The sequence below is a fragment of the Ambystoma mexicanum genome, chromosome 7p (assembly GCF_040938575.1).
Source record: "Ambystoma mexicanum isolate Mex_15411 chromosome 7p, UKY_AmexF1_1, whole genome shotgun sequence".
Classification (NCBI taxonomy): Eukaryota; Metazoa; Chordata; class Amphibia; order Caudata; family Ambystomatidae; genus Ambystoma; species Ambystoma mexicanum.
Genome location: NC_090939.1, coordinates 599,464,544 through 599,479,269, shown reverse-complemented (window position 1 = coordinate 599,479,269; position 14,726 = coordinate 599,464,544). Strand labels below are relative to the sequence as shown.

At 48.5% G+C, this 14,726-nt stretch overlaps 1 protein-coding gene across 4 annotated transcripts in view; it reads left to right on the top strand.

The window, feature by feature from the left end:
* Window positions 1-14,726, top strand: part of HERC2 (HECT and RLD domain containing E3 ubiquitin protein ligase 2) — a 2,956,340-nt gene that overhangs the window by 1,519,746 nt on the left and 1,421,868 nt on the right. For all 4 annotated transcript variants that reach the window (XM_069636605.1, XM_069636607.1, XM_069636603.1 and 1 more), the window contains exons 48-50: window positions 3,646-3,744; window positions 3,840-4,008; window positions 4,113-4,238. In XM_069636605.1, coding sequence (XP_069492706.1) covers window positions 3,646-3,744; window positions 3,840-4,008; window positions 4,113-4,238 — 394 coding nt within the window. The remainder of the gene's footprint in view (window positions 1-3,645; window positions 3,745-3,839; window positions 4,009-4,112; window positions 4,239-14,726) is intronic.

Below are 14,726 nucleotides of genomic sequence, written 5' to 3'. Positions count from 1 at the left end.
AGTGACTAACATACTCTTAATCCATATTTACCGTTTCCTCCATGCGTCCCACCATCCTCCCGCTTATAATCTGGTGTCATTAGGCAATGGTAAATCTATTGTCAATGTGTCTTTGGGGACTGAGGTGTGGCGCCGTAGGGGGGAGTCAGGGCAGCGCCTCCCGTCCCTCGCGAGGGACGCCCATGCATTAAGCAGGAAAGGGGACTATGGACTAAGAGTATGTTAGTCACTACAGTGAGTAATTTATAATTTTCTTTAAAATAATCTTCAGTCTTTTCTCCCTCGAACATTTGGATGTCAAGCTTTCAACCCCGATCCTAATTTACAGCTTACACAAACATCGGCCCAATATAAAGGTCCACATAGAGTATAACTGAAAATATACTATATATAGATAAACATCTAGAAATATTTGTTACAGGTAAGTACTTTTAGAATCTCCAAACATGTATATTAAAAGCAAATGGTCCCTAAAAATCAGAAATCAGACTAAACCAGTATTAACCGTGAAGGAGTTTACAAGTACTAGACTTTTGAAAGTTCTGAAAGTGTGCCAACAGCCTTTAGCAGGATATACCAAATGGGCATCTCCTGGTTAATATTGCCAACGTATGTGTGGGGATGCAGAGTAGACAAACTTCAGGCTGACGACAATGGAGAACTCCAGCAACCGAGTTTAGACTTAGATTTGATGACCAGAGGCCCTTCTAGGGATTATTGCAGAGGTGGAGCAAGTCTCCATTGCAGTTAGTTCTAGTCAATGGCCTTTGCGCAGGACTGTACACATAGCCCCACAACCCCAGAGAACAGACCCAGAAACAGAATGGAAGTCAGAAGACCCCCTGGTTGTGCACAGGTGGTTGATAAGCCCCAGGAGTCTCGGCTGCAGGTGTCTTTTTCCATGTCAACTTTTAGTTTTGGCCCTCTTCGGGAATAGTTTGATAAGACCAATCCCGTAGTGTATGCATAGGAGTGTGTTAGGTAAGAATTGGTGCAGTCCAACTGTGGGAGACTACACAACACTTATCTGCTTGGTGTTAGGTAACCCACCTTTTGGTATAGGTCTGTACTACATAAGTTGGTAGTGTGACTGAGCAGCCAGGCCTATCTCAATAGGGGTGAATATGAGCTGTACAATTGAAATTCGTAAATACAAGTAACACTTAAACTCAAGGCTTCTGTTATAAATTTTTATTTAACCTCATAAGAATACTTTAACAAGGCACAATGTTGTAACAATACGAATACTCTTTGGTTTCAGAATCAAACAAGCCAGGGAATAATCTTTGGATATGCTTCATACACTTCTCCTACACCCGGAGGTGACTTTAATCGCAAGTATAGTATTTGCATTTATATATTACACTGTTATGCTTTGCAGATTCAGTGTTGTAGAAAGGAAAAGTTAAGGTAAGTAAAAAGGTTAGAACAGTTTCTCAGTAAATGTGAGGACAACTAAATCCTCCAATGCAGTCTAGATAAGCCTTTTCCAGCAGTACCAGTACACATCGAGCTACCACCTATGAGGGACAACTAATATCAAAGTCAATGGATTTGGAAGAGTGCCTTTAGGCAGCCAGGACACACAGTCAATGGATCTGATGCACCTCTTGGATCAAAGTCTTGCACACAGTTAGAAAAATCACTTGTAGGACCACAAGCTGTTAAACTTGTGAGAAGGGAGTGGAAGTCAACTCGAAAAAGGTATCCAATGCAATTCCCAAGTAAGAAGAGCACGGCTAAAGGCAATAATATAAGTACCCCATGCCTAAACAGTACCTCCTGGTTAGAAGAAGAGTCGTCCAGCTGGATTCCGTCTTGCTACAGCAGTGCAGACCCTGGTTCCTGAGCCTCTTTCATGGGGACTAGAGGGAGGGCGTCAGGAGGGCTCCTGCAGCAGTACTTGGGAGGTCGTTGGCAGATACGGGCTCTTTCCAGTTCAGCGCTTAGCAAACATCACTAATGCTGATCTCGGACACTGGTTGGACTCTTTGCTCCCTCGGTCCTGCGCTCTGGTGAGGGGACTCTAGATCTGGAGGTCCTGCTTCTGGAGGGTCCTTAGGAGTTTCCTGGAGCTTCTAGCAAGATTCGTTCCGTGGCAGACGTTGCACTCGACTACGGACACTCGACCCCTGGCATTGGGCTCCCACAGCAACAGAGGGGCACTGCAAGTCGGGGATGGTGGTCCAGTGGAGTTCATCTCGGGGTTAGTTGGTCCCACTAACCCAAGTGGAGAAGTTCTTCCGTCCGGAGCTTTTGTCGATGTGAAAAAGGTGAGCACAGTAGCAGGGCTTCACCGGGCAATTCAAAGGTCCAGGAGGTTGCAGCAAGCTTTGTTCACGGTTTCTTAGTCGGGTGTTTTGCCCAGTGGTTGACTCTGCCTGTAGTCCCAAAATCCTTGCCTTTTACGCAGGTTTCTCCCATTCATGCACAGCCTAGGCTGTCAATCACAGAGCAGGTTGGCTGTCCTGAAATGACAGCCTGCCAGCCAATCAGAACTTGTTGCATTCAGACATTCATAGAGACAAAAGGACAAGGGAGTTTCGGGACCCTCCCTTGCATCCTGTCCTTCCAGACACACTGGAGCCAGGGGCGGGCTTCAGGGCTGAAGCCCGCCAAAGGCAAGATCAAACCTGTCTCAACGCACAGAGTAAACAGAAAATGGCGAAAAAAGAAGACGGGCCATTTTGACAAAATGTTCACCTATGGCTGCTGTACTGCAGCGGAGGGTTCAGCCTGCGGTAGGAAAGCACGATGGTAGGAAAATGTAAACCAATGCCACCAGCCATTTAAAGTAGTGAGGGTAACATAAGGGTAACATAAAAATGTTACATGGGAAAGTAGGATCAGGAGCTACTAGCTAACCCTCCAGCACTCCACATAAAATGTTGTATGCTGGGCCTACAAAGAAAAAAGGTAAGTAAAATAAATTTCACTTTACTGTTCTTGGGAACTGTACTTCACACATAAAGAGGTATTTTGACCTTATGAGAAATCTAAAGGATTTCTCAGTAACACTGCACTGAAGGTGCTGTGTGTCACCATACAAAAAGCAGATGCCTATGGAGTTTGTCGGACTCCAAAAACAGTGAAAACAAAATCTAAATCAGGTAAAAACAAATGAGGGAGTGAGAAAAAGGTCCCACTTACTCCAGGATTAAAATTAAAAAGTCATAATTCCAGCCAGCAAAAGAGTGAATGTTCTCCAGGGTTGAAGGGAATTAGCACAGAAATGAAAATTCTCCCTAACAGGGTGTCCACCAAGTTAATCCAAACCTCCCAATGGAAAACATGATAGAGCAGTCTGGCTTCATTCTTATGATGCTACTTTTTTGTAAGGCACACAAGGAAATGGTACATTTAATTTTGTTTAATATTTCTGACAATTATTTTAGCTGCATTTGCACTGGCAGCACTCCATGCTTAATGAGAAAACTCGTGTGTTAACTTAAAGCCCACATTTCGAGCCACCCGATTGGTTGAAGCAACCCAGGTGATATATACTAACATCAAAAGTTGTTTTTTGCATTCCCCAGGATTTGAATGCATCATTGATAGGTCTGTAAGCCATTTGTACTTTGTCTTATGTTATTTTCTTGGCTTCATTCGATTGATCTATTCTCCTTTGTTTCTCAACCTTTTTAGTCAAACGGAGCTGTTGTAACAGAAAGCCAAACATACAAAAAAAGAGGAGATTTTTTAAGTAATGATGATTACGCTGTGTATGTGAGAGAAAACATCCAGGTAAGGGACAGCAGGTGTAGCACAGAAATTATTTCCTGTTTTAGGTGGTGGTTGTTAGCAGCAGAAGCTACAAGATTACTTGGTTTGTGTTGCAGGTGGGCATGATGGTGAGGTGCTGCAGGACCTATGAAGAGGTTTGTGAAGGTGATGTTGGCAAGGTTATAAAACTTGATCGTGATGGACTTCATGATCTAAATGTGCAATGTGACTGGCAGCAAAAGAATGGCACATATTGGGTCAGATATATACATGTCGAGTTGATAGGTGAGCAGACTATTCTGTTTTTTTAAACTTTATTTTCTTTTCACCTTCTTTGTTTTGTAAAGTGGCGCTAGCACACACTGATGTAATATTGTTGACATTTTCAGGCTTTCCACCACAGAGTTCCCCTTCGCACATCAAGATTGGCGACAAAGTGCGTGTGAAGGCCTCAGTTACCACACCAAAGTATAAATGGGGATCGGTTACTCACAGGAGTGTGGGAGTTGTGAAAGGTAACATACATCTTTGCAAACACAAAACATAGAAATGTGTACTTGTTTCATGAGTGCAAAGCAGTTCAGACGAGGTTGTAAATTGATCCCACCCATCAGTAATGTTGTCATTGACTTTGAAATATTCACTTGTCCAACTATATACTACAAAGTGATCGCTTTTGGCAGGTAACTCATTTATTATGGCAGCCATTGATCCAAAGGCATGTGTTACTCTGACATTTAGTGGCTTACAATACATGAATACACTATACTGCAGAGCCTTTTCTGTTCATGCATTTTGTACTATGTTCATCATTTGTCCAGCTCTTTTGATAATTTTTTACACCATAGAATACTGGTAGAAACTTTTACTGGAAGTTCAAAATAATATGGGTAGGTCTAACCGGGATGAAGAATATTTCTTCAGTTTGTGAACTTGCGTTAGACTCTGATGCTGTGCATTGCCCTCCTTCTTTTCGTTACCCTGGAGTATAGAAACTTGTTTATTAAAAATAGTTAGGACACATTCTCCAGCAATGGATTTTTCATAGATTGAATATTCCCGGGTAACATAGAGCAGTTTAAACTTGAACTGAAAACCTTGTCACTTTTGTTCTGTAGTGCAGCTATTTTGGGTCATACTGCCCACAGCCAATAGGAACACCTCCCTTAGACACGCCCCCCACCCCCAGTCGCTGATCTTCAGATATTTTACTGCACGTTAGTGTAAGGAGCCCTCAAGTATTATCTCCAACTCATCTTCTAAAAACATTTACTTTTAACATCATTTTGACGAAAGAGTAATCTTTTTCGACGTCTTCTCGATGACCAGCGTTGGCGCCGAAGGTGCTGGATCCGTGCACCGTTCCCATCACTGGTAATCTTTGACAAAGTCGTGTCTGCATAGTTGGGCTTACCCAATGGCCGAATCCACAAGGAAGAGCCTGTTCAAGGCCTGTGCCCTCTGTGGATTGAACTTCTTTTACTTGGAAGATCAGCACGACGACTGCCTCTACTGCCTTCATCCTCATCATGTCACCCAGGACTGTGAAATCTGCCAGTCGTTTTCCAACAAGACAGTTGGGGATCATCATTGTCTTGTTGCATGGCTCGAGGACGCTGGCAGAGCCTCTCACTCTGCATCTGTACGTAGCCATGCCTCGTTACGGTAGGGCAGGACTGTCCAGTGAACCATCTCTAGTAAGAGGTCTAGGTCGCATGAGGTCCATGCCACCAGCAAGAGGAAGCATAAAGAAACCTCTGACGATGAGCCCAGATCCTCGCAGAAGGACCGGTCTTCAGTGCCCCTTGGTTGTCTACAGGGAAGGACAGCCAAGGCCTTTTCCATTGCCCCAAGGAGCTGATTCCATCTGCCAAATCCACGTCCAAATCTGGTGCCCACTTTTCAACAGCAAGGGCTACCCCTTCGACGACGTTGTCTAAATCAGCGGCGAGTAAGTCATCGTCCATGACCAAGGTTCCCTCCCGGTAGTCTACCTCAAAGCCGTTGACGCTGTCTGTAATGACGAGCACGAGTCAGGTAAGTAGGAAACAGCTTTAATGTCTTCAACCTGAACAGCCGTGTCCTAGCCGCTCTCACCACGTCCACTCTCCCCTTCTCAACCGCCAACGAACCTCCCGCACGAGCGTAGAATTCTCAGGCGAATTCCACGCTCGTGAGGAGAGCACAACCCGGAAGAACCATTATGACACTTCTCCCCCCGTCATACACACACACACACACACACACACACAGGAGGAGATCGCGAACATCCCTCAAACACCACGTGAAGGAACTGGAAGGAAAGAAAAAAAAAAAAGCAAAAGGAACACAAGGAAGGACATTGCTTAGAAGGAATGTGAAGAAGATCGCCCTAAAGGAAGACATAAATAAAATCCTCAATCATCGGCAAACTCTAGGATAAAGTCCTTATACCTAGCTGGCATTTTCTTCACTCTCCTTGGGCAGATACTTGTGTCATTGCTAGTCTCCCCAGAAGACTTATGCTCAGTAGGCCCCACTTCCCTTGGAAACAGCACAGAATCCTGCGAACTACTTTGGAAAACTTCATCAATTTCCCCACCCAGAGGCGCAACACTCTCACATTCCGGGGAAGAAACCCTCATACTCTCACACACACCTGCACCCATCGGTGCTGGCACTACCACCTTACTATTGGCCCCCGTGGACCCCGGAACGGACGTACTACCATCATTTGCATCCTCACCAGACCCAACCGTTCCCTCGCCACCTGCAACCGTACCATCACCACTACTGTCATTCGTGGAACCACACGATTCCACACAAGGAGCAGCTGTCCAATTCCCATCAAAACTCCTATCCTGCCCCCCCGCGTAGGTGGTATCTCCTTCCCGCCAGATGCCACCAGGATTTTCCACCGGAACCACACGTCTCAAACTCCATCTGGTACCGTCCTGTAACTTTACATAGCCACGACCAACTTTGGTCACCACACATGGCCGCATGAACTTGCTCAAACCCTTGGCCACAAACCTGGGATTCTTCACGACTACATGGTCACCCACTTTCACACTTAAGTGCCTCCTCCTTTTAAGTTGACTTTGCCAAAACGCATCCTGCTTGGCGCGAACTCTATCGAGAACTTCTTGCATGTTCACCCGACTTTGAACACCACCACCCAAGGCAGCGACTCTCAGTTTGGACCCAGGCTTCCTTCCCCTCATTAGCTCAAACGGAGACAAACCCGTAAGGGACGAAGGGGTAAGCCTATATGCCTTGAGTGCTTCGGACACCACGCTGCACCACGGCAACCCATTAGCTATCGCCAACTGAACCGCTCCTTTTACAAACCTATTCATGCGCTCCACTAACCCATTGGCCTCTGGATTGTACAAAGCCACTTTGTGGTGACGAATCCCTAACTTAGAGAAAAATTCTTGCATGGCACTTGATACAAACTGAGGCCCATTGTCGGTGACAACTCCTGCAGGTACACCCTCCCTGTCAAACACTGATGCCAAAAATTCAATTACCTTTTCCGTAGTTGCCGAAGATAAAGCCGTGGCCTCCACCCACCTGGAGGTGTAGTCAACTAATACCACAAAAAATCTCAACCCACCTCCCAAGGCGTCTATGGGCCCCATGATATCCACCGCTACCTTGGCCCACACATCTTGGGGCACCTCCACGGGGTGGATTGACTGCGCTAGGGTTGTCTTACTTTTATCACTGACGGAACAGGCTCCGCAGTCCTTAACAACCCTTTCAACTTCCTCATCCATCTTGGGCCACCAATACCCCTCTCGGAGCCTCCTTTTCGTCATAGATCTTCCGATGTGACCCTCATGCGCTAACTCCACAAGCCTACCCTTTAGAGACTCTGGCGGAACTAACCTAGAACCTCTAGCGATGCCCCATGGACCTTCTGACAACTCTGACCACACTTGACCAAATGACTTACTCAAATCTTCCTTGCCTGCACCGGTCGCGAGAGCTGACTTGATACTGTTCAAAACGGGATCCCGACCACACTCAATATCCCACTCCTGCTCACTGATTGCAGGAAACACTTTGGCCACCAAAGTGCACTCATCCCCTGCTACATTCTGGACCGGATCCCCAACATACGAATCTTGGCGTGGGAAACGAGAGAGACAGTCCGCCACTGCATTTTTCTCACCAGGCACATACTCGACCTTGAAATTGTACTCCCCCATGTCAGCCATCCAACGCATCACCCTGTAAGATGCTTGTGCCAATCCTTTTGTTGTTAAAACGTGCACTAACGGTTTGTGATCGGTGCGCAAAGTGTATTCCACACCCCACAAAAACGTCCTAAAGTGCTTCGATGCCCAGACAGCAGCCAGGGCCTCCCTCTCTATCACGGCGTATCTGCGCTCTGTCTCACTGAGTACCCTTGAAGCAAAGGCAACAGGGCGAAAAGCCCCTTCAAACCACTGCTCAAGTACAGCACCCACACCATATTCACTCGCATCTACGGTCAATACCGTCCTCCTAGAGGGACAAAAGGAAACCAAAGAAGGAGCTTGATCGACTAGAGCCTTCAAATGTTCAAACTCGCGTTGGCACAACTCAGACCAGTCAAAACGAACACCCTTTTTGAGTAACGCCCTCATGGCAATCGTCTTGTCAGAGTACGTGGGAATGAACCTGCTGTAATATTCGGCCAACCCTAAGAACGATCTCAGCTGGTCCTTGCTGGCGGGTGGCGACACCTCACACAACACCTTCACCAAATCAGCCTTGGGATGTATCCCCTTAGCATCTAAGGTGTGTCCTAGATAAGTGACGCTCTCCACTCCAACCTTACATTTACTCATTTTGACTGTCAAACCACTCTTCTCCAATATGCCAAGAACTTGCAAAAGCCTCTCATCATGCTCCCTTCGCGACCTGCCCCACACCAAAATATCGTCCTGAAAATACTCTACGCCTCCCACACCGGAGAACAACTTCTGCATCACTCGCTGGAAAACAGCAGAGGCTAAACCAAAAGGCATTCGCCGGAAACGAAAGGCCCCAAACGGGGTGATGAATGAGGTGAGGGGGCGCGATTCGACATGAAGGTCCACCTGGTGGTAGGCAGAGGATAGATCAAGGGTGGAAAAATGAGACGCTCCGCCCACCAGAGAGAGCATTTCGTTGATGTTAGGCAAAGGATGTCTGTCGATCCAGATACTGCAATTCAAATCCCTGAGATCAACACACATCCTCATGCCTCCATCAGATTTGCGCGCCAATACAATAGGAGCCAGCCACTCTGAGGATTCCACCTCTTCAATCACACCAGCCTCCAAGAGTTTGTCCAGTTCTGCCTTGAGTGGCTCCCGTGCGACAATGGGCACCCGTCTGACCTTATGCACCACAGGGATAGCACCCCTCTTCAAAACTATTTTGTGGGAGAAACCACGCAACTTGCCCAAGGTAGAGGAGAACACCGAGGGAAATTTGGCCTGGAGAACATCAGCTGTCAATGGACTAGCATCCTTCCACTCATCCCCACTTTCCTTGCTCACACACAAAACTGGGACCGCCTTACCCGGGCGAACCTCGATATCAAGAGCTGCCTGTTCATCCCAACCAATAACAGGATCCCCCTTGTGAGCCACATAAAGTTTGCCTCTAGTCCTCCGCCCGTGGAACTCTATGTCAACCCAGTCATAACCAAACACTTTAATGGGGACACACCCATAAGCACAAGGTTTAATGTCAGGTGGAATCAAGTCGGACACCTTTTTCTGAAACTTAGCCTTGTACAACTCGGGAGAGACCATGGTATAAGGAGAGCCAGTGTCAACTTATACACTAAGGGGAACCCCATTCATACTAAGGGTAGCCCACGCGCTCTTCTTGGTGGGTCCCACACTCAATAGCGCCCCCTCCTTGGCGCGCACACCCGGGACCTGCGAAAGGCTGACGTACCCAACAACAGTTACATCCTCATCGGCCCCGTCGGGGTCCACCATGCGCACACTCTCCCTCTGCGGACCACCCCAACACATGCGGGCGTAATGCCCTCTCCCCTTGCATTTCCTGCACACAACTGCAGAAGCAGGACACTCCTTGGATCCTGCAACATGTCCTCGCCAGCCACACTTCTTGCAAAGCTCTCTGGCGCTAAACGTTCCTCTTTGGTCCTTGTCCCTGGCACGCTTATCCTCTGCCTTGCGTGGCTGAACCATGTGTACCACATCCACTTTTTCAGTCATCTCCTGACGCTCTTCCTGGACTCCTCCAAGGCGCGGGCTATCTCAATCACTTTATCCAACGGAGGATCCTTTTCCGTCCATAACCTCTCCCTCACCTTGGAATCGCTTGTCCGCATCATGATCTGGTCGCGAATGTACTCCTCTATAAGGCCCGTGAACTTGCAGGTCGAAATAAGGGTACGCAAGGCCGTCACGTAGGAGTCAATACTTTCACCAGGACCTTGCGCTCTCGAGAAAAAGTGATACCTCTCCAACACTATGTTGGCTCTCTTGCCGAAGCGGGCCTCCAACTTCTTGAGAGCAGTTTCATAAGCCAACACCACCGCCTGGCCCCCCTCCCCTTCGCCATCGCCAGTGGGCAACGCCAACACATTATTTCCTGGAAGATGTCTGAAAATCCTTAGGCCCTCCGTGCCGAGACAGTTAAGTAGTGCCGCCTCCTTATCGTCGTCTGACAACCTGGAACCCCCTGAGGCTCTCAGGTACACTTTGAAACTGTCCACCCAAAGCTCCCATGCAATGGGAGGCTCACCCGGGTTAGGTAAAAAGGCGGGGGGAGGACGTGCATTGCTATGCTGCATGACTGAACAAAGTTGTAGACGACAAACTTTCAATGAGGAACTAGTAGAAACTCAGCAGTACAGATGCGGCCCAAGGACAGTTGAACTGGGTTAATGGCAATTTCATCAAAAGTTGTAAGAGGAAGAAAACAAAACTCTTTTGCTGATGGAGTGTGGAGAGTTAGTTCAGATGGGCCTGTAGACACTCCTGGGACCTTAGGGGTTAACTGTGGAAGGAGACAAGACAGATCCGCCCCTTTGCAGTCAATCCGCCCCTTTCCGGTCAAATCCGCCCCCTTACAGCCCTGGAGACCGTTTTCTCCTCCTCCAGTAGGCGGGATAATGAAATCCCTGACGCGGCACAGTCACGCTGGCAGACTGCCAGGAGAACGGCGAGGAGGGGAACCCACCCGGGTTAGATCCCCACACGAGCGTGCGCGGCCTCACCTGCGGGGAAAGCTGGAGGCTATCAACGCCACGCTGAATCCAGCCCGGAAGCGCGGCAACATCAACAATAGCGGTGTCAGGAATGGGCCGCGCTCGACCACGTCCGGGAGCGCGGCACGGAAGGCACCAGTATAGGCACACAAGACCGTCAGCTGAGGAGAGCCTCCACGACAACGCGACAACAGGACACACGGCTTAGTCAGGCGCGTGGGTATCAGGTTGAAGCTCGTCGCCAGTGTAATGACGAGCACGAGTCGGGTAAGTAGGAAACAGCTTTAATGTCTTCAACCTGAACAGCCGTGTCCTAGCCGCTCTCACCACGTCCACTCTCCCCTTCGCAACCGCCAACGAACCTCCCGCACGAGCGTAGAATTCTCAGGAGAATTCCACGCTCGTGAGGAGAGCACAACCCGGAAGAACCATTATAACACTGTCCACCGGCACCCCGCCAACAAGACGGCAACGACTGCTCCGCCACTGAGGATCTCGTGGACAGCAACCACGTCGATGGCTGTGATGCCCTCGTTGACTGCCCCGTCGACAGGAAAAAGTGGAATTTCCCATAGGATTGTTACCACTGCCATTGTGACAAATGTCGCTGACACACAGACCAACACAGTGTCTGCATTGACGGCTCGTCTACGGACATCGTACTCTAACCTTGGGGTGGCCTTGCTACTAGGAGGTATCATTGTACCAGAGCCATGTCTTTCCTTATTGGAAGGTGTAGAGGAACCAGAGAAGGCGGGCATCATGTCACTGCCGTCTTCGCCATCATGCAGAGCATTAACCCCCCAGAAGGCAATCTAGTTCCTTGCAGGGTGAGGCAAACCTCATCCGGCTGCCACATTTACCTCCTTTGGATTAATCTCAGGCACAGGACCATTTGCCTGTAAATCAGCCGGTTCCATTGCTGCCCCCTCAAAGAGACATGTCACCAGAAATTATCTACTTTGACCACGCTGGTAGTGACATTGCAACAAAGGCTGCCTGAACCAGCCCCAGTTCCGGTGCCTCTTAGACAGCCTCGCAATGATGTCCCTGGGAAGAGGACGACATCCCACCCACCCCCCCAAACCCAAGGCCACAGCAGCTTTCAGATGCATGGACAGACACCGATCCCGACCAGTTGGAGGACGTGATTTCCACACATTCGTCCCACACTGATGAATTTGATGATTTTGTAGCAGGTGAAGGGTAACCAGATGATATTCCGATTAGTGACTCATCCCATGAAAAGGTGGGGGGCCTTCCACGCGCTTATGTTCAGGGCGGCCAAGATGTTCAGCCTTAAACTGGTTGGAGCAGCGCAAGTAGAGTGTGGTGTATCAGCGCAGAGAGCATCACAGGTAATCTGTTATGTCCATCCTGCTGTTGGAAGACGTCTGGGAGGATGGCCTGGTCTCCTTGGTGCATCCCGCTACTGCCCCAGCAAAAATGTACCTGTTTGACAAAAAGCACAGGGCCTGAAGAGCGCTTCCACCCACCTCCACACCCAACTCACTCCAGACTCTGTTGTGTCTGCTGCTGCCAGGAAAAGGTCAGCTAATCCATCGTCTTCCTGCTCCGTCCCTCTAGACAGAGGGCAAACGTTTCAACTCTTTTGGGAAGGTTAATCCTCCCCCCCCTAGCCACGACTATCAAGGCGGAAAATGTGAGAGGACGACTGCCTAGGTTTGTCAAAGAATGGGGAAACGTCACAACCGGCAAATGGGTGCTATTCCTCCTCCAGCAGGGCTACTCACTCGATTTTATAGACTATCCAACGGACACTTAAGCCGGAAGAGGTGCGCCACCTCCTGCTGCAGGAAGTTTGAGCTCTGCTACACAAAGGTGCACTGGAGAAGATTCCAAATGACAAAGTGGGCACAGGCGTCTACTCCCGATACTTCCAGGTAAGGAAAATGTCTCAACACAACAAGTAGGGGTTGGAGGCCCATATTAGATCTGAGGGTGCTCAACAAATTCCTAAAGTCACAAACGTTCTGTATGGTCACACTGCAGCAGGTGGTGTCCCAGCTGCAGCAAGGAGATCTCTTGGCGTCCCTCGACCTCGAGGATGCCTACTTTCACATCCCTATTTGCCGCGCTCATTGGCGCTACTTATGCTTCATGGTGGCAGGAGTGCATTATCAATTCAATGCCCTTCCCTTCGGCCCGCGTTCTGCTCCACAGGTGTTTACCAAGTGCCTTGCCCTGCATTCACGTGTACCCGTATCTAGATGACTGGTTGGTGAGAGCCCCCTCCTAACCACTGGCAGAAGTTGACTCTGCTGCCGCCATCCAGTGTCTACAGCAACTGGGTTTCTCTATAAACTTCCTAAATTCCCGCCTGGTCCCATCATAACCAGCACTCTATCTCAGAGCAAGACTCAATACCCAAAATTGCACCGCCAGGCCCTCGGACGAAACATGAGGCTGGTGCAGGAATTCCTGGATGCCCATTGGATACAACCCTCAGGGTCCTGGGACAACCGCATTGTACTGACACAGGTTTTCAGGCAGAGCCTTTGCTGGTGGTTGGTGTTAAGTAAGATTTTCATAATTATGATAAATCTTCCTGACCTGGGTCAACCCCAGAACTTTTTGCTTGGACTTGGTAACTATTTTACCTTGTCCCTAGGTGAAGGGGAATATCCCCCCCCCCCCCATCAACTAGTATTTTACTCTTTTTATGGGTGACCGTTTTATGTCTCTCAATAGTATATGGTTGAAGTTAGTTTCCTACAATGTTTGGGCTTAGGCTGGGTTGCCCCTTTGGGCTCCCCTGTTAATTTCTCTTTCATGTACTTGGATGAACTACTGTTCCCAAGTAGTAAAGAGGGATTTTCATCCCCTTTACTTTTGTATAAGTGAGCCAGCACCCCTCTCCCTTATGTGGAGTGCTGGGGGGGATGCAATGGATCTCCTATTTTACCTGGTAAAATCTTTACAATTGAGAGCTTACATGAATGGCTGGTGGCAGTGGTCTTACCTTTATGACTTTAAGTCCTTATTTCTTGCAGGCTGTTAATTCAGCCTTGGTAATGCACAGAAGGGCCACAATTTTGCTAAAATGATGGGCTCCTGCTTTTTTCGCAATTTCTTGTGCTTGCAATTGCTGATGTCTTCCTGTGCCATTCTATGCTGGAACGACATCAGTGGAAGTTGTCTTCTGCAGTAATCCTTTGGATTCCTCGCCCAGGCTCCAGAGTGTCTGTGAAGGCAAGAAGCAAACAAGGAGTCCAAAACTCTGCAGCCCTTTGTCTTTCACCTTGCTTGAAATGAACCAACTGACAATGTGGGGGGGGGCTTGCTCTTCTGATTAAACAGCCAAGACCGCCCCTTGCTGTAAAATGCAGGGAGAGATTTCAGAAGTTGTGCTGTAGTTCCTGATTAAAAACCCTAAACCTGGAATCTGCTGACAAGTCTACCACTGAAGCTGAAACCCAAGAGGAATATGACAAAAAGACTGCTGTAGCGGTTTCTAGTGACCGTAGGAGAGCCTGCTGCGTAACCGGAGCCTGTTATAACCCTTATATTCAATCGACCTGCGTCCCGACCCAGAGACTAGTCTCAAGAAGACCTGTATTTTGAGCTTTCCCACAGCGTGCTGTGACCTTGTTGGGCTACAATACCCCTATACCACGAGACCTCGAGCCATTACGTTTTGCACAGTTTTCCGAATCGCCCTGAAACTTTGGTGGCATCCTTCTGGACCTCCAGAGACTTGATTTGTAGTCTTGAAGTCCCCTCACCAGAATGCTGCAACAGATTGGCGACGAGAATCCGACTGGCGATATTCAGT